The sequence below is a fragment of the Hippocampus guttulatus genome, chromosome 12, assembly GCF_054856545.1.
Source record: "Hippocampus guttulatus isolate MCC_2025c chromosome 12, RoL_Hgut_1.0, whole genome shotgun sequence".
Lineage (NCBI taxonomy): Eukaryota > Metazoa > Chordata > Actinopteri > Syngnathiformes > Syngnathidae > Hippocampus > Hippocampus guttulatus.
Window position 1 is genome coordinate 3,472,643 of NC_141272.1, and position 26,702 is coordinate 3,499,344.

General features: G+C 44.1%; 1 protein-coding gene across 4 annotated transcripts in view; it reads left to right on the forward strand.

Annotated features, from left to right (window-relative positions):
- Positions 1-26,462, forward strand: part of b3gat1a (beta-1,3-glucuronyltransferase 1 (glucuronosyltransferase P) a) — a 48,844-nt gene extending 22,382 nt beyond the window's left edge. The window contains exons 2-9 of one of the 4 annotated variants that reach the window (XM_086125557.1): positions 2,911-3,153; positions 14,838-14,976; positions 15,676-15,818; positions 18,922-18,990; positions 19,092-19,603; positions 22,269-22,565; positions 23,691-23,802; positions 23,908-26,462. In XM_086125557.1, coding sequence (XP_085981683.1) covers positions 15,707-15,818; positions 18,922-18,990; positions 19,092-19,603; positions 22,269-22,565; positions 23,691-23,777 — 1,077 coding nt within the window. In that variant the 5' untranslated portion in view covers positions 2,911-3,153; positions 14,838-14,976; positions 15,676-15,706 and the 3' untranslated portion in view covers positions 23,778-23,802; positions 23,908-26,462. The other 3 variants (XM_086125558.1, XM_086125559.1, XM_086125556.1) reach the window with 3 other exon arrangements.
- The last annotated feature ends 240 nt before the right edge of the window (positions 26,463-26,702 follow it).

Consider the following 26,702-nt stretch of genomic DNA (forward strand, 5'->3'; position numbering starts at 1 on the left):
GATTCTTTTCAGTGTATATTTTTAGTGTTTTCAATTTCCACATTTAACAACAACGTTGCAGTCAGTGATGCTGCAGCTGCCTTCAAACGAGTTCCCCATCATACGTTTCCTTCAGCAAGTGAAGGGACAACAGGGCTGGCTAGCGAAAAACACCTCAAGATTTAACCTGGGCCAATCTGTTCTTACACACGACGAGGCACAGCTGCTCTGTCACCATGGAGACCGAAACAACAAAACAACATGAGGTTGGAAAAAAAAAAAAGACCTTTTTCCTCCTGAGCAGCACTTGCGCAGCCGACTGCATGTCGGCCAAATTATCATCAGTCTCATATTATTTCATTGTTTCTGCGAACAGCATGAGCGATTATACTGTGCACTTTGCTGACACGCGGAAGGACAATGGCAAGATTATTGTGGGGAAATGTTTCCAATCAATCACGTTGGTGATAATTACCTCTCTGACATTTCCTTTATTGGTGAATGGCAACGTTATGAAAGGTTAATTCTAAATCTAACGCGCCGCCATTCCTTTGACAATTAGCAAAGTGGCTAATTACGATTCTCGGGGTTCTACCGATGTGCGTGAGGATTGTTTTTGTGTGGGGGAGAAAAAAAAACACCGAAGGGAATTCCGCGCTGTGCTTTCATTGAGGGGGTTTGGAAGGAGGGGGATTGATCACTTCACAACCTCCATCCCTCCATCCCTTGAAAGACAACTGCAGCTCCTCCAATTACGGCTGATGGGCCACCTTTTTCTATCCCGAGGTGTCACAGCTATATGACACTTTTCCGAAGCACAAAGTGGATGGATAATAAGCCTTGGGAGGAGGAATATGGAGACCATGCGGGTCCATTGAACTTTTCCAAGACAGATGCTGAACTAAGACCCACTTGCGAATTATTAATATGAACACTTCTGCAAGAATAAAGCATTTACTCACCCACTGATGATCCTGAATTAATCATGGAGTCGTTTTCAGAGTCACGTCACAATTCCCCAAATGACACAAACAATGAATGCCAAATCATTGACAGAGGCACGGCTCTGTTCTAACATCGGATTGATCGCATTTGCACCAACACGGTATCTAGGATCCGTTTCTCCGCAAACCTTCCACCTCGGCAAATGTTTGCACTCGTTTTGCATGAAATTGTTGATTCGAGCTCTTTTGATTGTGCAGATGTCCGTCCTGTTGTCTCCAGTGGGAGTACATGCAGTGACTGTTGGTTCTGCTTTCTTTCTGTGCGTTTTTTTTTTTTCTCCTCGGGCACATGAGCATTGTGCATGTACTGTATATTGTTCTGGTGCATTAAGGAGAAGGATTGCACCTTCAGGGCTCTTCATCCACTCATTTGATAAACAAGAGACACCTTTAAAAGCCCCCCCCTCCCCCCCCCTTATATTTCCAGATGATGGATGCATTGATGACCACCGCACATATGAAAGTGCAGGTGCATTTTCTACATTTGCGCCTTCGCCATCAATGAATACATCATCCTCCGACCATCGTTCTTTCTCTGCTCTCATAGTGTGGTGCCCCCCCCCCCACCCACCCCCGCCTCCCTCCTCTCCCCGCTTTGTCCTACATTCATCACTGTCAGGTACCCACATATATATATATATATATATGCAGTCAGCCCATATTAAAGCCACAGCAGACCGTCACGTGGCTTCGGAGCTCGGCCTAAGACTGCACACTCCTTACATTTGTGTGCCTCACAGTTCAAATTGGAAAAGCGCAGAAACTGACACGTGTGTGTGTGTGCTACAAAATGTCAAACTGTCATGACTTTTACTGGCCGCCCTCAATTAAAAGCAGTCTATCTTGAAAGCAAGGGATGGATTTTGCTCTTAGTACATCACACTTCCAATCAGAGGGTCATTTCAATCCAGTGTGGTAACCATAGCGACAATTTGGCTCAAAAGACACATTTTGGATCAGCGCTGTGGTTGATCTCTGAGCTTTCAACCCTCGATGAGCTCTAGCACAGCTTGAGATCTGAAGCAATCTTTGGTCCTTCTGCAGTCAGAAGTTTTTTTATTCATTCATTTATTTTTTGGGGCTCTGATGAGTGAGTCGGCCCATTTGCAATAAAAACTCATTAAAAAAAATTAATTATTCCCCTTGCCGTATGCAAGCACTTTTGGTTCGACTCGTTCTTATCCCGGTTGTTTTGTTCCCGGCATTTTATGTTGGATGTATTGTATTCGAGCTTCTCTTGGTGTGCGTTTGTGAGATCCGCTCCTGGTCAGGAACCTTAACAAGTACGAGGCGCTTAACATATTGAACGACGGATCCTGGAGCGCGGCTGTGGAGTATTGGATGCAGCCAATGTTTGCTAGTCACATCCCAATTGGCAGCGCAGCTCTCCAACTCGGTTGTCTCGCTCTGTGTGTCACGTCTCGATCGAGCAACTTGTCGGCGTAGCTTAATGGGCCACGTGCCTTCCTGGGCCCCATTTTAAAACCACGCCCAAAAATCCTGACAATCGAGGAGGTGAAAAAGAGTTAATGCAATTCAGTTCTCAGCCTTAGCACGCCTTCAGCACTTATCTTCAAATGTATTTCGAATTAAATTACAAAAAAAAAAAAAAAGACTTGACTGGAACTTTTGTGGTTGCGCCTGTCGCAACGAATTGCTGACATTGATCGATGAACCGAAACACATTATTTGTAGGAGATCATTTCGCCTTCAATTAAGAAGATAATTTACCGTGACACACTGGGTTTTTTTTTTTTTTTTTGCAGCGGACTACTGAGATAAAGAGGTCCGTTTTCCCTCCTGACACAAATTCCAATTCCATTCTGCGTTCTGCGAATGATCCGGTGGCTTCATTCCCGTCCGTCAATGCTCCTCATTGTGTGACAAAGAGGAGGCCCATTCTTACCCACGTCTCTCCTTTCTCTAGCACGGCAAACTCCTCTCGGGAGTTCGTCTGTCGCCTTTGGCGTGATTTCCACGTCGTTTGAGCACCCGCGAGCGAGCTCGTCTCTGTTCTCCGGGCGGCATCAATTAAGGCGGGCTGGAGCCGGAGCAAGTTGTGACAGAATTGGACGACACACCAAGGCGAAGAGCAAAAGGACGACGACGGCGGCGCAGGGAGGAGGAGGAGGGGCCTGCGGGTGCAGCAGACACAAGCGGAGGAAAACCGGTGAGTGTCTTCTAGTTGACAGTGTGGCTGCGATGTGCGCACGTTTTCATGCTGAGGGTTTGGTTTTTTTTTTGCGGCTTGATGAATGTGAGGCGGTGTTTTCTTTGCTCAGTGCAACTGGAATGTTTTTTTTTTCTTCTTGATGTTAGAAAAAATAAAGGCTTCCCGCCTAATACACAAACGACCCCCCTATCGGTAATTAGGTAATAATAAATGGCCCTATTGCCCAAATATGGTATTGATGTTCTAATAGTTCTATCCCCCCCCCCCCCCAATTGCGTCGTGCAGCATCCATTTTAATCATCCTTTGGCCTATTCCTTTCCTTGCTTTGTAAAGGCTGATAAAATAAGATTTTGGCTGTCATACCTTGGCTCTCGCTATTTTCAGCCTTGCAGCACATCAAATAACGGCTCCATTTTCACTCGGGCAGCCAGTCGATGAATTAGGAGGAAGAGGTCAAAATGATCTGAGAGATACACTCAACTTTCCAATCTCTGATACCTCTGATTTCATACCAGGCTGAGATCTCGTGCCTGTAAGGCACATGCTGGAACAGTACGAGTGAATTTAGATGGGTCGATGCTGCGGATTAGAAAAATCGAACCCATTTTAAAAGCGTGAAGGCAGCAAATGATGAAAGAGTAGGTGACTCTTAAACCACATATAGACTGTCAGGCTCTTACCACCTAAGAAAATATTGCCAATAGTGTCGACTTTTTAGGGGAAAAGTAATTCCAAAAATTCAAGTCTTTATAGGGCCTGACGAGAGGCATTTGTTCAATCGAATGAGATCTAGTGCAAAAGTTCTGCCAAAATCGATGCCTTAAAAAGATCATGTGAACACCTCTCAGTACCATACAATGCAAATTATGGACACGCCTGCACAATATTGTTCAATTAATACCAATTAGTTGGAGTATTATGGTGGCATTACAAAAACCTCGCATATGAACTGGGCTGTGTCGACATTTTATATCCACCGGAGGTGATCACTTCTGTTCAACTGGCTACACTGTATCGTGTGACATTATCTCATGCGCACTATTCCTGTCGGGCATACTTCAGCTTCACCGAGTGATGCCAGCTCACAATTGACATCATCGTTGGCTTTCCAGTCTCTCTTACCGTAGCGAATAGCATATGTTATATAATCATTCTAATCCGCCTGCCTGCCCCTTCGTTTGGTGCAAGTTGAATTAGCACGCACTCACTCGCTAATCGGCAAAGCGGCCTCACATCATAGATTGATAGACGGCAACCATCGCTGCCTGTCATGGGAAGGGTATGAACTCTTCCGGTTTGCACAGATGTGTGGGCTAAAAAAAAAAAAAAACCCTCGCTAACACAAATGTCAACTCACAGAACCGTATGCCGATGAGACATCGATGATCCCTCTGGCTGTGTCCATGATGCTGTCACTGAAGTTGACTTCGATTAAACTAGGATGTCATTGCGAGGTCAGCAGAGGGTCAAATACGGCAGCTTGGTCACGGAAGAGATCTATAAGCAATTGATAGAAAGTTATCAATGTGACAGGAGATTATATATACACACACACACAATAGTATTTTCAGAGTTTAAATAAGTGGTAATTATTATGACAGTTAGATAATCTAGAAGCAAAAAAGAATTCCTTCAAGTGCTTCTTGCGTCTTTGTATCACCTTAGCAGCAATCATCTCCCAAATAGAGCGCTACGCTGATTCGGGAATTGCATCATCGAAATAGATTACATTTGTATGTCCTGACCTAAGGCTACACATCATATAAAGAATAGACCGTCATTTTCTACGTCCCACCTTTGGGCATTATTATTCGGAGTAAGAGCATTTCCCCTTCTGTTCCAGCGTCTCTCGTTCGTTCGCTTGGCCTTGCTGATAAACATGCCCGGACTGAGGTTTTTGTACAAGAATTAATTATTTAGTGGGATTGCACCTTCAAAAAAAAAAACAAAAAAAGAAGCTCCCTTTGTATTTTCTCCTTACGCTTGCAAACGAGGACTGTCGTGCATTGATGCAGGCTTCTTAATGCATAAAACACATTGCTTGCCTCCTTTGCTCTGCTCCCATTCTTGTACAAGCTCTTTGTTCATTAATGACACAAACTTGCTGTGCCGCTCCATTATTTGAATTTCACAGCACTAATTGCCGAATCACATAATAGTGATGGATTTACATTCAACAAGTACAGTTATTGAATGTCATCCTTACTTGATGCCTGCACCTTTATGTATTACAGATGACAATTTGGAACGTTAGAGTTGGTCAAGCATCGTGGAAGGCGACGTGATTGATTTGCTTTTGGGGGCGGCCTGGTGAACGAGTGGTTAGCGCGTCGACCTCACAGTGCAGAGGTCGTGGGTTCGATCTGACCTCCCTGTGTGGAGTTTGCATGTTCTCCCTGAGGCTGAGTGGGTTTGAAACCGGCTACTCCTGTTTCCTCTCGCATTCCAAAAACATGCATGGCAAGTTAATGGGATACTCTAAATTGTCCCGAGGTGTGAGCGGGGGATGGTTGTTCGTCTCTGTGTGTGCCCTGCGATTGGCTGGCAACCGGTTCAGGGTGCCTTCCGCCTACAAAGACAGCTGGAATAGCCTCCAGCACCCCCGCCCCCTCACCCCCCGCAACCCTTGTGAGGATAAAGCGGATCGGAAAATGGATGGATGGATAAAATGATGTGGCAGGCCAGATCTGGTTCCCCCTTGGGCCTTAAGTTTGACGTCTGTGCCCTCTGGGATCATTGATAACTTGCATAAGTGTTCATTTATCAGCATGTTCATGATTGCTTTTTTTAAAAACACAACAACAATTTTTTTAAGTTGCCATGTCGTAGAACTGCACTTTATTCAGGTCTGGCATTTACAGTAAACCGTGCTGACACTACAGATGTTGTAGTATTTGCTCAGGAAAGGAATTCAGTCGAAAACACATGTCCCAAGCCGGGCAAAAAGTGTTGCCATGTGATGCAACCGTTTGCAATTTTATTGTTAAAATGAGAACACGCTCTCCACATTTCCCTATCAAACGGTGAATTATTCAGGGCACAACATGCAGCTTTTCCTGTCAAGCCAAGTCGCCGGGCAATCGCCTGGCACAGTTGCTATTATAACCGTGGCTCATATAAGATGCAAGCAGAGCCCAACCCTGGTCTGGAAAAGAAGAATTCTTCGCAAAATGAGCACAAGAGAAGCTTCAGCGTTTGAATCATTTTTATCTCTCAAAAGCATGACCTACATAACTAGTTCTGGGAATTGACTGCACATTAATATTAAGCAGCAACTTTTGTGAGTCTCAGACACACGGGTCCACAAATACTGTATTATTTGGAAATAACTACAAAGCTCATGATGCAGTAAAAGTTTGTCACCATTGCAGAATTAGCGGGCGATGAATGATTGCGACCTTTCCGAATGTAGCTTGTGTCTTTTGTCCTCCATCCATCTCGAAATGATGCCGCTGCGCTTAAAGGTTAAAGGGCCAGAGGGCCGAGTGCAACTTCAGTTGAAAATGTGTCAAAGTCCTGATGACATGCAGTATGTTAACTGATGGAGCTGGTGTAGACCACCCCTGGTTGTAAAAATCCCCACCGGAAACAACGGCCATTCGTTCCAAGCTCAAAGTTCACCGTCATAAAACCGTCATTTTCACAAGTTCACCGGTTCTAAAATGAAAGTGTCGGACTATCAAAAAGTGTAAGGCAAAGGTGATTTATGTTGCAGAGGTGATTTATGTTGCAGAGGTGCCCGGCGTGAGTTAAAAGCATTTGTCTAATTATTCTTCGTTGACTCTGGTGAAAATGTATGATGGAGTAATACTTTGAGTGGTGAGCAAAACTTCATCCATCCGTGCGTTTTCCGATCCGCTTATCCTCACAAGTACCGCGGGGGGGTGCTGAAACCGATCCCAGCCGTCTTCGAGCAGCACCCTGAACCGGTTGCCAGCCAATCGCAGGGCACACAGTGACGAAACAACCATCCACGCTCACACTCACACCTAGGGACAATTTAAAGTGTTCAATTAGCCTGCCATGCATGTTTTTGGAATGTGGGAGGAAACCGGAGTACCCGGAGAAAACCCACGCAGGCACGGGGAGAACATGCAAACTCCACACAGCCGGGATCGAAGCCACAACCTCTGCACTGTAAGGTCGACGCGCTAACCACTTGATCACCAGGCCGCCGAGTCAGCAAAACTTCTGTAATTTAAATATTTTAATGCAAAGGGAGAATTGTTCCTATTTCCAAACCTTTTGTTGAATTTAGCCGGCTCGTGCTGCCCAAGCGGTCCTGCCTTATTGTGTAATTAGGCCCATATCAGGAAAATATTCCTTGAGTTCTGAATTTTTCAACATTCGGGTCATGCAACTGTTATCCAGTGTATCTTATCTAAAAGTCTGCAATCGCTGTACAATTGGTGGCGATTAGTCGTGAAGAAGGACAGCGCAAATGAATAAATGCTGATTGTGGGTTGTTTGCCAAGGGCCATCCCTCTTCCTTTTGTCACAGTTCAAGTCTGCCCCCCCCCCCCTTACCCCTTCCCTCCCTGCACTTGACAGCATGGTAGCCCAATTGCAGCATTTCCACATGAAATGCAGCAGACCTCAAGGGGACTTGTTATAGACACTGGCTGGACCGCTCACCACCCTTTCACAAGGGTGCTGTGGTGCAGACGAGTGATGGATAGATACGGGTGGTTTCATTCAGCCTGCGGGTTATTGATCACCCTTACAGTATAGGAGGGAAGAAAATCACCCGTTGGTGTGTCTGCATCCCTGCAGAAAAGAGGACTTGCAGAGAATACACACTCTACGGTGGTGAAAAATGGGACTATATGAGCTGGCTGCAAAGTTGGCACAAAGACAACAAATAGAAGATTGTTCCAGTTTGATGAAAACTTGACTCAGGACCTAAGGATTTTTTTTTCATGTATTTTTTTTATTTTTTTAGCCACTGTGCCTTTTTTTTTTTGTCTTTCTTGTTGCCTGGCTACACTGAGTTGTTGTTTTTTTGTGTGTGTTTTTTCCCCTCATCACAGTGCAGTCTGTTTTGTTTTATTATCAGTGTTGAAAAATTGATAATCCCTTTGGGACACAGTAATCTAATTCATTCAGCGCTGATGAAAAATGGAAATATCACACATCATAGCATTCCAAAACACATGACTTGACAAGATTTGTTTTTATTCCTGAAGAGAGTGTCGTTATTTGTTTGCGTAACTTATTATTTTTATTTTTTTGCCAAATAACTAATGGCAAGGATGGCATAGCGATATACCCAATTTCTAAGCCAGACCGTTGCGGTGTAGAATATAATAAATTCAAGTATGCATTTTTTGGACGCCACCATTATGACGTCGGATATCTGAATCTCTGGGGCAGCAAGGTGGAAGAATGGGTTGACAAAAATATAGCCACACCCATCACTTGACTGCCTGTCTATAGTGTATGTGATGTGTGAATATATTAAATATATGTACATGTACATCATCATGAACATCTTTTTTTTTTTCATTTTATTTTATTAACTCACTGATGTTACATCTTCTCTCACTGCCTCAAGAAACCCATCCATCCAACTTCCGGGTTGTCTTGGCGGGTGGTTGGCGGGGTACGCGTTGAACTGGTTGCAAACCAATCGCAGAGCACACATAGATTAATAACAGCCATTCAAACCCAAAAACAGTTTAGTATGTACAATCAACCCACCGTGCATGTTTTTACCCGGAGAAAACCCACGCGGACACGAGGAAAACATGCAAACTCTACACAGCTGGGCCAGAGCCAGGATTCGCACCCACGACCTCTGCACTGCGAGGCAGATGGGCGAACCAGTCGAAACACGGCGACGTGCCTCGAGAAACGATGTCAATTTAAGTTTAAAACAAGCCCCTTCAAGCTACGTGACAGCTGTGACAGATTGTCACAGCACGACGCCGCGCGCACTCTTGTTTGATAAGCGTGGGTTAGGATAAAAATGTGCCGTTCACGAGTGTGTACACGGTCTCCTTAAAGCCGCCTCTGAATCCAGTGACACGCTGCCAGTCAAGCACTTGCGCCTGTTATCTTTGCAAAGTCACCTCCAGAATGCCGAGGTTTGCCGTGTCAACAGTGTACTGTCCTGTGGCTCTGCGGCTGTGCTTGGGCCGCAGGCTCCTGACACAAGAGGACAAACGGTAATCGTCAGCGATGAGCAATTATTTCACAGGCAGGCAAAGGGCAAATTACCAAAGTCTCACTTTGAAATGTCAAAAATGTCTTGTTGGCACGCTGAGCTGGCACCTTTTGCTGACTTACTGTTTCTCTTTCAACACTGTCGCTCTTTTGACATTTTTAGCAGGCATCTCCAAATGTCAGTGCTTTTACGCTGAGCAAAAAATAAATAAAAAAAATCCGGTACATGAAAGGAAAATTCAAATTTCAGAGTGAAATCTCCAGAACCTAAATTTAACACTGATGCTATTATGTTGAGGATGAGCCATTTAATATGCTCCGAATCATGGATCGCATCAAAAAGGTGTGCGACAAACATAACGTATCCACCAATTAGCCAAGTTAATAACTGTCACAGCCACACATGAGCTGACATCTTCCAAGCTAATCACGGCACGCCAAAGAATGAAAAAATCACATCGCCGCAGTAATTATGTCATTAGGTAAACACCAGAGAAGGACATGAACTCACTGCCAGCTGTGTTCGCTCCTTAATTGTGATGTGCATGATTTGCGCATACAGTAGCACAGAGATTCGGGAGCTCTCCTGTAGAAAATGGTGTTGAAATAAAACACACACACACACATGCTGTAACGTCTGAGCCTGTTTGTAGATGCAGCTAAGCAAACCTGACACTTTGGAGACACGCATGACTTGCACTGGTTTAGGATGTCAAGGCAAGTCCCCGCTTCCCTGTGGCTGCTAATGTCTTTGGAAAATATTCCATTTCTGACAAGACACTTTTCCTGCTTTGCTGTTCGAAAGTGACAATGACGGCATTATTTTGTCTTGATGCACCACTCCAATGGTAAAAACAAATCTATTATTTGGCTCACGTGTTCAATAATTTGCTTTTATTGATAAAATCACATTGTTTTACAAAGGGGATTTCTCAATGTATACGAATTCGACTGGTAGATAAAAGGAAATGTAATATAATACACGTGCCAAAATTCAAATTTAAAAGATCTATAATGTTGAGTTTGGAAAAGTCTGGGCAATTAAGGAAAAAAAAAAGTCACTCACAACCATTATCCGAATGACTTGCCAGTTAATATGCCACACATCATTTTGTATTCCGGTAAAAGTGCTCATATGGCAAAATCTATGCTTCTCTTTGGAGACCGCGACATGCACAAGGTCATGGATGTCACCTTTTATGATTCATTGTTGCTTGCATTCTATCCCTTTTACACTCGCAGGGCGAATACTTGCGTTGCTCTCCAGAAAAGCCTCGATTTTTCTTTGTGTTATTATCCTGATGGCAGTTGCCGACTTGAATTCCCAAACGCAGCGCCGGATGTGAATCCCCTCACAATGATCAAATTGATAATTACACAAGTTTTCCTTTTCCAAAGGCACATAATTGGAAGACTTTGACGCGAGGGGAAACTCTCTTTGGAGAGGTCCAGGCCTTGACCCTCATTACAGCACTCCTAACTCAGTGCAGATAGAAGATGAAGACGGCAAAACTTGCGCTCAGAAAGTGACCTTTAATTAGCTAATGAATGCGGAAACTCCCGCTTCCCACCTCTGACCTCTTATCAAAGCCTAATAAGCCTGCGCATGGTGAAACATGTCACAAGCGCTTGCGATTGATTCCCAGCAGACTCCAAGCCTCTCATTTCATGAGATAAATGTTGCAGTCCGCATTCATGAATCAGCCCCGCAGACTCGCTAGAGATTTTTTTTTTTTAAATGTATCGATTCACTGCCTTTTCAATGAAGGTGACTAATTCAGAATTGATGTTGTTTATTATGCACACCACGGGTGGCATTTTCTAATTTATACCAAAACACTAAGGAGAGAGAGTCAATGAATGAGTATCGATGCAAAAAAAAAAAAGGGCCATTTATTTCAAGGTTGGCGGCCCGGCAGTCCAGTGGTTAGCACATCGACTTCACAGTGCAGAGGTACCGGGTTCGATTCCAGCTCCGGCCTCCCTGTGTGGAGTTTGCATGTTCTCCCCGGGCCTGCGTGGGTTTTCTCCGGGTGCTCCGGTTTCCTCCCACATTCCAAAAAAAACATGTATGGCAGGCTGATTGGGCGCTCTAAATTGTCCCTCGGTGTGAGTGTGGGCGTGGATGGTTGTTCGTCTCTGTGTGCCCTGCGATTGGCTGGCAACTGATTCAGGGTGTCCCCCGCCTACTGCCCGAAGACGGCTGGGATAGGCTCCAGCACCCCCGCGACCCTAGTAAGGATCAAGCGGTTCGGAAAATGGATGGATGGATGGATGGATATTTCAAGGTTTGTAGTTGCAGCCATGTAAGTGCCAATTTAATATTGGCTCATTTTTGTGGCATGTTCTATACGCTGTGAAATGTTGATATTGTTGAATTATGTTGGAATATTTCTTTGGAACTATTTGTTGGGATGTCATGTGATAGGTCAGTGCGTAGTTAAGTACAGTAAGTGTGAGCTTCGTCACATCCCGGCTTGATTACTGTCATTTTCATTTGGAGTCAGCCAATCCTCCATTAAGTGTCTCCAGTTGGTCCCGAATGCTGCTGCTCGCCTCTTGACTGTTTTTTTTTTTTTTTTGTTTTGTTTTTTGTTTGGCGGTGCGCCGGGGCTCAATGAAGTTTAGAAAATGTTGCCAAAAAACTCAAGAAATACGGTGCCATCTATCTTCACCCACAAAAAAAGTCAAATTAAAACAATTGTATAATTAATTGACAAGTAATTTAGAAAATTGTGCAAATTATTTACACTGTCATTTCATCTTCTCTACAGAGAATATAATATAGAGAGACCTCGGTTTGTGAAGGAGTCCCGTTCTTATGGCGGTGATCCAACACAAATTTGACGGGAAATCGGAATCGCGAACCTATGCAGTGATGAAATCCATATTACAGTGGATCATGGTCTGAAAAACATTTGTCGGCCCGAAATATAAAACAGTGGCTATGGCAGTAACTGAGAATATGCCACGGCGTACTCTTTGTCAACTAACAACACTGAACGTCGGAAGTGTTGTAAACCAAGGACACTCCGTAATTTATTGTTGAACTGCCCTGTCAGTGTGATCCACATAGTTTGTGTAAATCCCCCGCAACAGAAACCCAATTCTGATCAAAGTCCGCCGAGCCACAACGGACCTTTTGCAAAACAACTTGAACTTGTACCATTGGCAGCCTACTGAGGACAATCTGAAACGATGCCATCATCCCGCCCGTGGCTTCCCTCAAGATCACACCAGACAGCGTCAAGCTGACACTGTTGGTGCTGGTTTCAGATGCGGAGACTCGACAGTCCCGCTGAAGGTCTCTCACCGTGGCCAAGCTTGCGATGAGAAGCTTTCGTGGCGCTCCCGCCGGGGCCCGCGTTGAAAATGCGGTCTGACTGAGCGAGCAGCTCAATAAATTGGTCAGAAGAAGTTCAGGGCGGGCTGCATTCTTCCCCTGCGGTTATCGGCAGAAAACAAGTTGCCTTTAGGCTTGGTGCTCCTAAATCTTTTATCATTGCTGAGGCAGGCTGATCCTGGCATGGACTCGGGCCATCAATCACAGCCGATCCTCACAGCTAATGGCTTATTCAAGATTTCTTGGGTAGCCTAAATCAAGCTTGAAAAGTAGCATTTGCAGTAATTGGGCCAAATTGTGCGGGAAAAGGCTAATCTTATTTATTCCTAATTTTGTATGATCCTATACAGTTTTTAGGTCTAGTTGCGCAATTCGTCGAATAAAGAAGACAGTACAGCATCCTTGATTTTAAGAGGACAGTATCTGGTGCACTTTGAACAGTATTCATACAGATTTGCTTTGACTGCATTTCTATTTTTGGAAACGTAAATCCACTTCATGAGTCTTCCACTCTCGAGAGCCTTCAGGTGCGAATCGCTTTGATGGGCCATGTAACTCCACACTTGCATGTGGATGACCTTTCGTGAACTCGCGTTGAAAATCCATGAATGTCGCATTACCGGTACTATTAAGAATGTCGGAGGTACTGGATTTGAATAATCAATGCCAAAACGCCTAGTTTTCAAGCTCCTGTATTTTTCCGAGGATTGTCACCAAATTGCAGATGCAAACTGCAGTTTTAGCATTTTTGGGGAAACGATGACGATCAGAGTGAAGATTTTTCATTTTCATTTGATTTATTCATAACATTTATATTTTATTTAAAATATTTTATATAAAAAAATATTCAATACCGAATATTTATTTAATTTCATTTTCAATGAATTGAATCTCTTTCCAGCACGTGTGTGTAGATAGTGGGAGGTGGTGCCTTTCGGATGTGGGCCTTTCCTTCGCATAATGCCAATAGTTGTACGAGTAACAATAATACCGAGCCGGAAGCCCGTCATGTCATGATCTCAGCCCCAAGACAATTGTACCTGTCATCAGAGTTGTCGGAGCTGTTTTGTGGCAAAAAACAATGGGGCGACGCCATAAAAGGCACAAGAGCGAGTGGAGTGGATGAAAAACGAGCTATTCGTACTCAGGCGCTTGCGGAAGGAGGTTGTCAAGTGGGGACACTGATCCAAGGTGGCTCGTCATCCCAGAGGTAGTCGTATGTAATTCTTTATCGCCAAAGATTCTGGTTGGCTGCTGTTAACAAGAACATCTGGGAATTCATGTCCGCCTGTTCTGTCTTCACCAGGGAGACATTTTCTCATTCAATGATTTTCTGTGTGTTGTTGCATAACCCATCTCGCCCTTGGTCTCGCAATAGCGTTGGACTTTTATACCGGTCTTCCGTTTTCACAGGGCAACTCGGTCATCCTCAGTGTGCTGGACTGATTCTCTGGAGTGGTTTATTTTATTCTCGTTGAAAATCACAAATCTGCTGATAAGGCGGGTGTTTCATATCCGGGGCATTGCTTCCAATTTGACCTTTTGTGTCTCACACTCGTGTGCTCTTTGGAAAATTAAAAGGCTGAATTTCTAGCGTTATTTATTAGTCTCCCTTTTGGTTGCGTACCCGCGACTTGAATGTCATCTGTGACTGTTACTCACAGTTTATTTTTGTAATGGTTTGGATTGTTGGGGTGTTTCCATTCATACGGTCAAAAAATGTAGCTAAAAAAATAATTTAAAAAAACATTTGAAAGCAAATGAGTGATGCACTCCATTGCTGCTATATTTCTTTTGCGTGTTGAACTCGCGGGAAGCGAACGACTGTCAGTTTGAGGAATGTTGCCACACGGCTTTGGATACAGTCTACTCTGGTTTTGACAGTCAGAGGAATTCCGTGAGGATTTACGGGAAGTAAGAGACAAACACCAGATCGGAATTGATACGTCGGTCACACGTGGAGTGGCAGCTCCCAAGTCAAACACCCCAAGAAAGGTCCCGTTCAAATCGTGTGCAAAAGTATGCCTTGACAGTCAAACAAGACTTGAACTCCAAACCATCATCCTGGTTATGACCACAGAATGGGTACCACTTATGGTAAAGAGGAAAAGTGGGATAATAACCATTGAAATGTATCAACATTATTACTGATGAAACTTTTTCATCCTACAGACGTGTTCAAAGAGTCGCCTGTCTGGTTGGAGGTGCAAGAGGATTGCATGATGTTGCTGCTGCGTAGCTCACCCAGAAAACTCCGTGGGCTTCTCGGCTGTGCATCACCCGTGATGCCATGATCCAGTTCTGACTGTGGGTGAGTATCGCAGTTGTCAGCTACGTCCCATATCATGTCAAATAGGCTTGCCCAAACTTTTTTTTAGACCGAAGATCTACTTTTCGATCAACCAACCTGTCCCGCGATCGACCCGTTACTGCATGATACACGCATGCCATGATGAGCAACAGCCATAACGGGCCCCTAAGATGTACGAAATAGAACACACAACGAATCAGTTAAATTGGGGGACGGACGGACGGACCTAACCCTTCCTCATTGATGCCACCTGGCACCGCCTCCTCCTCCAGGGCTTCCTCCTGCGGTGTTAACCTTCTTTTAGTTGCCAGTCACACTTTAAGAGACACTCTATTTATTGTCTTTATTTTTTCCTATCGACTTCTGCTGCTCCACAATCTCATTCGCCATGTGTCCTAGCTTCTGCCAACTAACACAAGTCCATTAATCACCCCCCCCCCCCCCGACCCCTCCTTGTTCTATTGTCTTCAAATTTTCATCCCGTACGAATGTGGGCGAGCTCAAGTGCTTATTATGCTGCTCCGGAGTCGTTAAATGCTAATTAAGGCGCTGTAAATGCACCAGTCGTTTCCCAGCAATTAAAATTCAGCAACATGGCTGCGGTGTGAAGTTTATTTTCCATGTGTCCACGCTAGCTTAAACTTCGAGGCTGACAAGTTCAGACATGGCTGACGATGTGTGTGTTTTGTTTCCCCGCAGGTAATGCAGAGCCTCAAAACCAATCCCGGAGATGCCGAAGAGAAGAGATATTCTTGCCATCGTGTTGATCGTGCTACCCTGGACTCTGCTCATCACAGTTTGGCACCAAAGCGCCATCGCGCCGCTCCTCGCAATCCATAAGGGTACGTATTGCGGACACACTCCACAAGCCATATCGAATCTAAAGCGGGTCGTCCAACCTCACACCGCACTTCATGTTTAGACGGGGAGCCGGCTCATTTAGAGGCTCTCTCTTGCCGTGATCATCGACTTCATTGCGGCTTATCCAGTTGTTGCGGGTTTTGCGAGAGGAGGCTCCCGAGCTTCTATCAATCCCAAACACAAAAGCAACAGGAGAACGTGCAAGAAATGAGTCGAAAATGCTACAATAAATGTTTCTGTGAAAAACACAAGCCAAAATATGGTCGAACATAACAGAGAAAGAAAATAAGAAAAGAATCCAGTCTTCCTATGTTCATGATATAAACCTCTGAAAGTACGCACATGCTACATTGAAACAAAATACTGTTTTGGCATAATTTCAAAGCTTGTAGGACATATCATAAAAAATGTGTAGTCTCAACAAATATGTTCGACCAACCTACAATAATATTTATGCATTAACAGTACAATATTAAAAGCCCAGGACTTTTTTTTTTGTTCTTGTTGTTTTTGCCCCTGTAAGGGTAAATACGGCAGTCCTATTTTACAAAAAAACGAGAGAAAAAAAGATGAATGATTATTAATTATTACTTGATTATGAAAATTGAAATTATTTACAGAACATTAGCATTTGAATGTTATGTTTGGTTAATTTCTGAATTCTCGGGGCAGCCCAGTCAGCCACCTCAAATGCGTGCATAAAAAGATTAATTCAGTTCCAAATTTCTCGTTCCTCTTTAAAAAGGTACAAAAGTGCTTGACGGTCTCTGAAACCAATATGTGATGCTTGTTTATAAATTTGTCAAGCATTGTGTGGGTAAATATTACCCCAATTATTCAACCAGATATCTATCACGTGTTTCATCCATTTGGGTCGAACAATTTCCCACCGACTGACATTCGCCACTAATCAATTGCGGGGTTCGTTTCAGCTGCATTTGATGTCATAAATGTTTCCAGCAATTAGCTTAATGGAGCCCAAACAACATGCGCTTCTTTCATACATCATATTCATGAGCATCCCGATCTTTCTCTGCCGAGCTTGCACAGCAACAGTCGAAAATGTCAAGTAAGCTCTTGGGTAAACAAAGCCTAATTGGATGGACAGCAAATCAATGCGTCTTTGTCTTCGATTCATGACCTCGAAAAAAATACTGTACATCCAAAAGGGGCCAATACACAAGAACCAATGTAAATACAGTGACACCAAATGACACTTCAATGCCTTGAAGCGCGCCGGCGAGGAAACGGTGAGGTGTGAAACCAAATTAAAACTCCTCATTTCAATTCATTTAACCTCGACCGCTCACAGGCTTGCTTTTGTGAGCTCTTATAAAGAGGAGCCGGAGGTTTTGGCAACATCCTCGCTGGCAGGCTGTTGTGAACATCTGGCCATCAGTAGATTGTGTTAATCTATGCGTTGCACCCAAAAAAATAAATAAATAATCCCCTTTTATGTCTCAAGTGCGAATGGCTCTGTGGATGAACTCTTGACGAAGATTGTTTTTAGCCACGGCAAAATGAAAAAAGCATCAATTATCCTCCACGGTTCTATTTCTATAATATACTATTTCAGAATTGTATTATCGCCGCCATTGCCAAATTGTTGAATTTATAATACCATTTTAGATGCTCCAACGTTAACGTTTATGTCTTGATGAGAGGAGCCATGATCTCGACAAAATATGGAACATAACAAACTTTATACCAACTTATGTTCTACATTCATGTGTCATATGATTTGATCAGGTTGGACCTGTCCATTCTGTGCCACAAGCCGGAAAAGCGAAGTGGCTTCATATTTCCATTCGTCATGACAAAGGACTGAAGCAAAAGTGTTTTCATAGAAATCTTAAGCACAGTGCTCAGGCACAGTTTCCTGCTGAAAGAGGGGATGGATATTAATAGGATCAGCCAAAGACAAAATCCTTGCGCTGCTTTGAAATATGATTTCGAGCGAAGGGGTGCCTCAAGCCGGTGAAATCGGCACACGAAGGTCAAAGTAGCTCACGTCTGCTTGTGGGTCCCTTGGCCGTTTCCGAATGAGAACGGCTGTCAGGATCACAGACCGTGACGGTTTGCGGCTCAAGAAGTTGGTCTGGTCCCCTGAGGTGCAACCAAGCACACGGGTGCCCACAGCCTGACCACAACTTGCCTTGTACACTAGGCTGGGGGGCGGGGGTCTTGAAAGCCATTCAAACGCAGCTACTGTATAAAGATACCCATGACCCCAAGAACTGTTTACGTGTAACTCTTTTAAATGTAAAAATAATTTTCAATAAAGGGGAGCTGTCACTTTAACCCACAGGTGTCAAACTCAAGGCCCAGGGGCCCGATCTGGCCCGCCACAATATTTGCTGTGGACCGCGAAAGCCAATCAAATGATGCTTGCTAAAATCTCTTCCAAAAATGTAAAATTCTTCGATGTTCTAAATAAGAGAGATACTGTAGTGTAAGCATTTTTTTGTTACCAAACCCCTCATGACAGGAACTTAAACAATGTTTTTGGAATGTGGGAGGAAACCGGAGTACCCGGAGAAAACCCACGCAGGCACGGGGAGAACATGCAAACTTCAGACAAGAAGGCCAGAGCTGGGATCGAACACACAACCTCTGCACTGTTAGGTTGACGAGCTAACCACTCGCGCATTGGACTGCCCCGTTTTATTATGTGAAACATTGAATTAATTACACCGGTTCAGGGTGTCCCCTACTGCCCGAAGGCACCTGGGATAGGCTCCAGCATGCCCCGTCACCCTTGTGATGATAAAGCGGATCAGAAAATGGATGGATGGATGGACATTATACAACATATTTTTATTGCTTCTTTGACATTGCATAGCATTCACAACAATCATGTGAACCCAAACAGTTGTGACAGCAGCACAGCAGGCGAGTCAGTAGATAAGAGCGGACGTGTTGACACTTCAACGCAAGAGGAGCGAATCCACCATATTTTCCTTCCTGATACGGGAAACTCCAAAGTCGATGTTTGCTTCTTGCTTTCTTTCCATGCTCTCCTAGCACAATCTCTTTGTCCGTCAGCTGTGTTGTCCTCTCAGTGCTTGCTTTCACCTTTTGCAGCATGTCACCACCTAGTAAAAGAGATCTTTATCATTCCAGAGAGGCTTGCGGTGCGCCACCGACTCTCAGGTACACTTTACCCACTTTGGGTTTAAGTCACCTGAGGCAAAAGCATGCAAAGGGCGGCCCTCGGTTGCACTCATGCCTCGCACGTCTTCTTGAACCTGCAGGTAACGGTGTTGAGGGCAAGAGGGAGGCAGGAGGCCAGGCAGGAGACTCCAAGGAATACTGCGCCTCAGATAAGGACATAGTGGAGGTGGTGAGGACCGAGTATGTGTACACGCGGCCACCGCCTTGGTCTGACGTGCTGCCCACCATCCACATCATCACGCCCACGTACAGCCGACCAGTGCAAAAGGCCGAGTTGACGCGGCTGGCTAACACCTTCCTCCACATTCCCAACCTGCACTGGATTCTGGTGGAGGATTCCCAAAGGAGGACGCCCCTCGTCACGCGCCTCCTCAGAGAAACGGGTCTCAACTACACCCACTTAAATGTCGAGACGCCCAGGAACTATAAGTTGCGCGGGGACACGAGGGACCCTCGAATCCCCCGCGGGACCATGCAGAGAAATCTGGCACTCCGTTGGCTGAGGGAGACCTTCAATGCAAATGGCACCCAAGCTGGAATCGTATACTTTGCTGACGATGACAATACTTACAGTCTGGAGCTCTTTGAGGAGGTTAGTGTCCGTTTCTTTGCTCTCCTAGTATCACTTTTTTTTTCTCATCTTCTTCTCTGAACACTCCCATGTTAAGCCTTGGTAAAAAAACAACGACAGCAAATGCAGAAAGTCAATCTTTTGATACTTGCATAGTGAGGTTAGGTTCGGACAAACATGGAGCCGGTCAACGCTCCTAAGGCTCAGTAATTATAGTCATTCTTCACAGAGGATAAAGAATATGCCTGAGTTATGTCATCATCATGCATGTTTTACTCCACTGTTTTTGCTCAAATATTTATTACTTAAATGTTTACAACACCATGGCGTCAATGCTTTTTGCATTGTTTATGAGCATTACGCTAAACAGACTTAGAACTAAAGCAAAGCAATATGATCGTCTCAGCTCAACTGTATTTTTTGAGCACTTTCAAACAGCCATCGCTGGAGAAACTAACATAAATACAACAATAAAGCAAGAAATCTGTAACAAAAATACATTAGTAACTAAAGCAAAGCAATTGGATACCCAATGTGCAATTCTCATTCCGACATTGAACTGTAACTGGGAGTGGCAATGACATCTTGAAACGTCTTTTTTTTTTTGAAGAATTGCTCACCATCTGCCAAACTGCTCCATGTTGCGAAATGACTGATTTCACTGTTGTCATCCAGCGAGTCACACCCAAAAAAATATATATATCATCCAAACGACGACTCTGATCTAAAAAAAACATCCTAAACTGGGTTAGTTGTGTATCTCAAAGCAGGTTTCGATGCTGGCCGAGCAGAGGTCTGCTGACATCTGTACTGTGACATCATGCATGAGAGTCTTTCCGACGCTGCTTTGAGGGGCTTTGTGTTAAACAATTTTGATTCCATTCCAAATTGTACAATCTCAAGGGCATTTGAATTTAAAGGTTCTGCTTTTCAGTCATGAGCACACAAAGGGTTAAAAGCCCAAAATGCTCCGCGGCCACTCTGCTAAAGAGTGAGGCAGAGGGGCGCATTGATTAGGATGCTGAAAATTATCAGCTTCCAAGCAAGTGTCCGTATTGACCGTTTTGTGTCGCTGAATGTTCATTGATACTCTTGCGCTTTATGGGAAACCAATGGCCGTATCGTAGACCGCTTTGTCGGGAACTGTGATACATAGTCAACAGAAGATTCTCACTCGGGCCAGTCAGTATTTTGCTCCGAACAAGCACAAAGAAGATTGCTCCATAATAAGCACGCCGACCAGCCATCCATCTTGACGTCAGCTAAATTCCTCGCGTAAACGTGAGCCACGTCCTTCGGGTATCGGTCCAGAGGGGAATTCTGCGGGGAGCCAAGTGTCAAGTATTGACATGGCCTGTCGTTAACTTTCTCCGGAAATCAGCCAAAGTGCTCAGTCAACTTCCGAAGAGCTCCATCACCTCCAAAAGGCCCTTTTACGCGGCGGTATAACAGCCCTGAAAGGACAGAGACGACAGAAAGGGAGAGTGGACAATAAAAACAAAAAGAGAGACACAAATCCGACCGCGGTGACTTTTGCTGACGCCAGTGAAAATACGACCGCCGTCCGCTGCTTGACAACTGTGCAAACAAGGTTGAAAGGAGTCTGTGCCGTATGTCCTTTAAAATGAGGACACCATTTCCTAAAGCTGCAACCACAAGCGTTTTAAAATAAATATCACGATCAGGCGAAAATGTATTCCACTCTATTCTATCTCAGCCACTTTAGAAAGGCCGAGTAAATTGCTGTTATTATCCGAATATTATTGCCTGTCTTTCTAAAAAGCATACTTCTCTGGATATGTCTTTCATTACGACCAAACAAAGAAACTCTACAAAAATGTTCATTTTCTTTGCAAGTTATCGAGATACCATCAAAGTGTATCGTTGAGCCTTTTGTATTTAGTTTGTGGTAAGTATGTGATTGTAGAGCTGCCTCTTTGACACCTTTCTCATCCCTGAAGAATGCATGTCAAAATAAACAATGATAATATTGTACGAAAAATTTTTTTTTAAATGCAGTTCGAGTTGGTGTCATACTCTGTGCTTATATATGTGTATACATATAGCATATATGAATAAATTCATACACCGATGGCCTTTACCAAGACAATGTTGCCGGCAACCGGGCAAAAAAAAAAGGCAATCCTCAGTTTTTGATGGATTTCAGTTCCTACGGTGGTATGGTCACACAAATTTGTCTGTCAATGATTTAAACCAAGTCCTACCGGCGTCCCTGAATGGCAATTGAGCTTGCATTGAAAATGGCATTGATCTTTTCCATCGGAGAGCAACAGTACGGAGCCTCTGAAAGTGGTCGGTGCTCCTCCACGTTTCTTACCATATAAAACGCCACAGCGTTTTGAGTCCAAGGCAAAGATGAATGATTCAAATGATTCACTCGGCCACTCCGAGAAGACATCGAACGTTCACACTTATTCTATTCAAATATGATCTCTGCTAATCGTCTCCATTGTGGGCCACCTGTTGAACAATGCGGGTGACGGGCCTCCGTCTGACAATGTGTCAGCCGTACAGCGCAAAATGGCCCGGGTCAATAGTCAGTCTTTCGTGATGAATGATAGCAGCAGCTCTTAAAAAGCCTCTATCGTCGCGTTTAGTCGCACTGTCGTGTCGACTTTTTCACATGACTAATTCACTCCCTCCCGTCACTCTTCTCCCTGCTTAGATGAGATCAACTCAGAAAGTGTCCGTGTGGCCCGTAGCCTTTGTGGGCGGCCTGCGCTATGAGTCCCCCAAGGTCAACGCGGCCGGCAAAGTGTACGGCTGGAAAACGGTGTTCGACCCCAGTCGGCCCTTTGCCATCGACATGGCCGGCTTCGCCATCAACCTGAGGCTCATCCTCTTCAAGCCGCAGGCGTACTTCAAGCTTCGCGGGGTGAAGGGAGGCTACCAGGAAAGTAGCTTGCTGCGGGAACTTGTCACACTCAACGACCTGGAACCCAAAGCCGACAATTGCACTAAGGTAAGTCAATACCGCTGTTGTTGTTTTTTTTAAATGGTTTGTACGATATTTTATGACTTGCAAGTGGTTAAGGAAGCCCCGCAAGTTTGTTAAATAGAAATGATCTGTTAAAATGATGCATAGGGTGCGAAAGTAATTTATCTTTATAATCTACGAAGAATATATTCACACAAATATGTGTACTGTGTATATGTGCACATATATAGATATGCGTCCATCCTTGCTCATGGCCCACGGGCAGTTTACGCTCCAGAAAAGCTCTTTTCAGTCAGCCAGAGGGCTTCATCTTGCCAACAGCCGTAAACCAAGCCCATAGAGACAGAAAAAGATAGTGTCAGCCAGCCTGTTCTTGACCTTCCTCAGCCATCCACAGGGGTAAATGAAAGGCAGGCAAATCGGGGAACCGCTGAGAGAGCGTAACGGGAGCTGGAGGAAATAGCGAGGTCAGGACACCGCGCTGATTACAGATGAGGGCGACTGAGAGATGGTGTGGATTTAGACGTGGGAGACAAAAATCGGGTGAAATTGCGCATTGGGCTCCCTTGCAAGTGTGACAATTAACCTCGTATATACGTGCGCAAAGTCGGAAGTGGGCTCCCGGCATATCTAAACCACTGTATACATATTCAGTCCGCGTCACAGCTGGATGACAGGAAAGGAGGTCACTCTATCTCTAAAAAGCATCCTTGGGGCTGTTGAAAGCAGCAGTGTACATTATTATTATTATTTAGAACTGGCAGCACAGTGGTCAACTGGTTAGCATGTCCACCTCACAGTACGGAAGTGCGGGGTTCAATTCCAGGCCCCGGACTTCCTGTGTGGAGTTTGCATGTTCTCCCTGTGTCTGTGTGGGTTTTCTCCCGGGTCCTCCGGTTTCCTCCCACTTTCCAAAAACATGCCTGGCAGGTGAATGGACCACTCTGAATTGTCTCACGGTGTGATTGTGAGTGCGAATGGCCGTCCCCCCGCCTACTGTCCGAAGATAGGCTTGTGAGCTTTCGGGCTTCATTTTAAATGTTTTTTTTTTTTAAATTGCTGTATATCCGTAACTCCAGAAGAGACAAAAAAAACAAAAACGCAATTACTAATGTTTTTTTTTTCTTCTGCTTTTCTTTTCATCATCAGATACTTGTTTGGCACACGAGAACAGAGAAGCCCATCCTCGTAAACGAAGGGAAAAAACAATTCACAGACCCAAATGTGGAGGTTTAACCATTTCTTCCACATCTCCTGCAAAGTAAGACCATATAACACACCTGAAAACCGCTTACAGACACACTCGTGAGGTTTTCGAATTGATGTCCACACTTTCTTATCGCGTCCTGGTCTTTTCTGTTGTTAGACGTCTGTCATCGGAGTTCTGGATATGCATTGATGAAGATGGCCTTCGAGGTCCATGACATGAGACATTTTCCAAGAAATGGACAAAGCCGTGGCGATGTAGTATGGCAAAGCACAGAATGGCGACAGGCGGCTTTTATTTCAGAGGTGTGTGAAAGGGACGTCGTCAAAGGACGCCTCGCTGGGCAGTGCGGGTGTCTCGGTGATGACAACCTGCCAATAAGACAGCACAATTTCAACCAAGTCAGGTTCGAGAGGGGGGCAGGGGGCACCGGAGAAAAAAAAAACGGAAAATGTGAGAAATCCTACCAAAATGAAGGACAATGACATGACACGGAGGATGTGTCTTTTGGATTTTACTCCGAACAAAACACTGGAAGGGATGAAATGTTCTTTTGATAACAATGTAATGTTTGCTTTAATTTAATTGAATTTCTTTCGGTGTTGACAAAACTACTGACCCATGCATTGACGTTTACTCCTGGCTTACAAGAATGACATGCATTTTATTCCGAATGAACACTTGAAGATTCCGCAGTTGGAAATGTACATTATTAAAAAACAAAAAAAACAAAATGCACTTACTTTCTTAGCACTTAAATACACTGATGGTATTTCTTTGTTATCACTTGTGTAAATAGAAATTCTTAACGGGAGCAATCAGGAAATGTTGAAAATGTGTTGTAACGACTGTATTTATGTTGGTGCATTCCCAAAAAAAAATGATAGCACAGTCGAGTTTTTTTTTGGTCAGAGGTGCAGTTTGTGTTGAAAAATCAATGCTGAAAAGCCAATTTGTGTCATTTTTATTGACATCGAGCTTTCCCATTCCTCAGCGCGCAGCCATCTACCGTATAAACGTACACAAACACGGTTGAAGTCATCATCAATAAATTCTGTGGAATCGTTTCAACACATCTTCAGGAAACTGAAGGCAAACAGGAGTTTGCTGTTCATTCACTCTAAAGTCGTTGGACAAGCTGAGCATGGCTGCGTTATGGCACAACTCCAGGCGTAATTAATCTCGTCATCGCAACACTTGCTTGGAAACCGAAGTTCAGCACCTTCGGAGAGCGCTTCTCAATGAATAAATAAATGCGTAATCAAGGACATGTAGTCGTTCCGTAGCTAGTGGAACGGATGCAAAAAAAAAAAAAAAAAATCAATTTCAAACGTTTGAAAATTTCAAGCATGTGATGTCAAATGTCATGCTTGCAACATTCTCCACTAGCGATGGCAATCACTACATTGTCCCTTTTCAAAACCACTTTTTAATTACCAAAAAACGTCAGAGCATTTGAGTGTGGCAAAGCCACTCACGTCCACTAAAAAAACGTCTGTATTTTTTTTGTCATGTCACTCCAAAACATCATTTAAAAAAAAAATTTTTTTTTAATTAATTCGGCTTACTTATCATGCAGAATCTGACTACATTTGCTTTGGGGAAAGCATCTTTGTAAAATGGTCCAAGCTCTTTTCCTCAAAGGTGTGTATGGTCCAGGTCGACACCAAGCACGCCTCACTGAGTCTTAAATAGAAGAACAGCTTTCATACGTGGCCTCTATGATTTGTAAAATCCAAAACAATGTATCGCAGTCATCCGAAGCGTAGGCGAGAATAGAGAAATCATTTGTCTGAACGCATCTTTTCAAATTCTTGCATCCTTCATGATCTCCTTTTTTGGACGATGCGGATGTCGTGCGTGAACTCAACTATCGACGCCAGCAGCTGTTATTAAGCCGCTATGGACGGCGATAGTCATATCTGCGTACGTTTTCAACTTGATAAATCGGAGCTTATCTGCGCGGCGTCAGGCAGAAGCAATTGGAGACGATTCAGACACGGAGCCTCTGTACGCTGCCAAATGATATCTAAACAAAAGCAGCACCCGCAATACAGCGCGGCAAGAGGAGAGCGCATAGAAATGGGTCCGGTCTAAATATTACATCGGACTACATCAAGATACTGTCTTAGAAAACGACCAAATTCATCTTCCTGGCCGCTTTTATTTACTGCAGGATTGCGTAGTGGGTCGACCATTTCGCCTCTTGCAGTTTGATCCGCTGTTTGTTTTTATTCCGTTTATATTTTTGTGTCTTATATTGAGGTACGGGTGTGCAATAAAAACCATACAACCGTCTGCCCACGATGAAACGGCAGACACGCGTCCTGTAATCCACCAATGGATCGTCATGTGAACAAATACGTAATCAGCAATAGTAGATGAAAATGATTTTTTAAAGTTTTTGAATCGTCCGGAATCCAATTGTGCCGTTAACCAGCAGCTTACGGAAAACCCACCGGCACAGAAGCACGACAGCTTTTCCTATCTGGAATGCCACTTGAGAAGCATTAACAGCCCCTCTCAAGGGCTTCGAAGGCACAAAAGACTCCACTTAAGCCCTCCGTTGGTCCCCTCATCTTCACAGTCATCCTCATGTGAATCACACTTTATGCATGGGACTCTTTAAGGTTGTCCGATTGCCTCTGCGAGTTTGTCTCAAAGGAAGATGGTCGTTCAAGAATCAAGAAAAATAAACAAGAACATCAACTTGACTGACTTGACTTTTATGTTCGTTTACGTGTGCCGCTAGATTCATATTTGAAACTGCACTAGGCCTTTGCTCATGTTTCCCTTGCTTCCCAAAGTGAGCTAGAACACACAAGGAAAGAGTGGCAGAAATTCTGGGGATGCTTTTTTTTCATTTATTTATTATTTTTTAATGTTTTGGACTTGGCATGGCCACTTATAGGTCACTCATGGAGCATAATTATTCATGTCCCAAATCACCAATA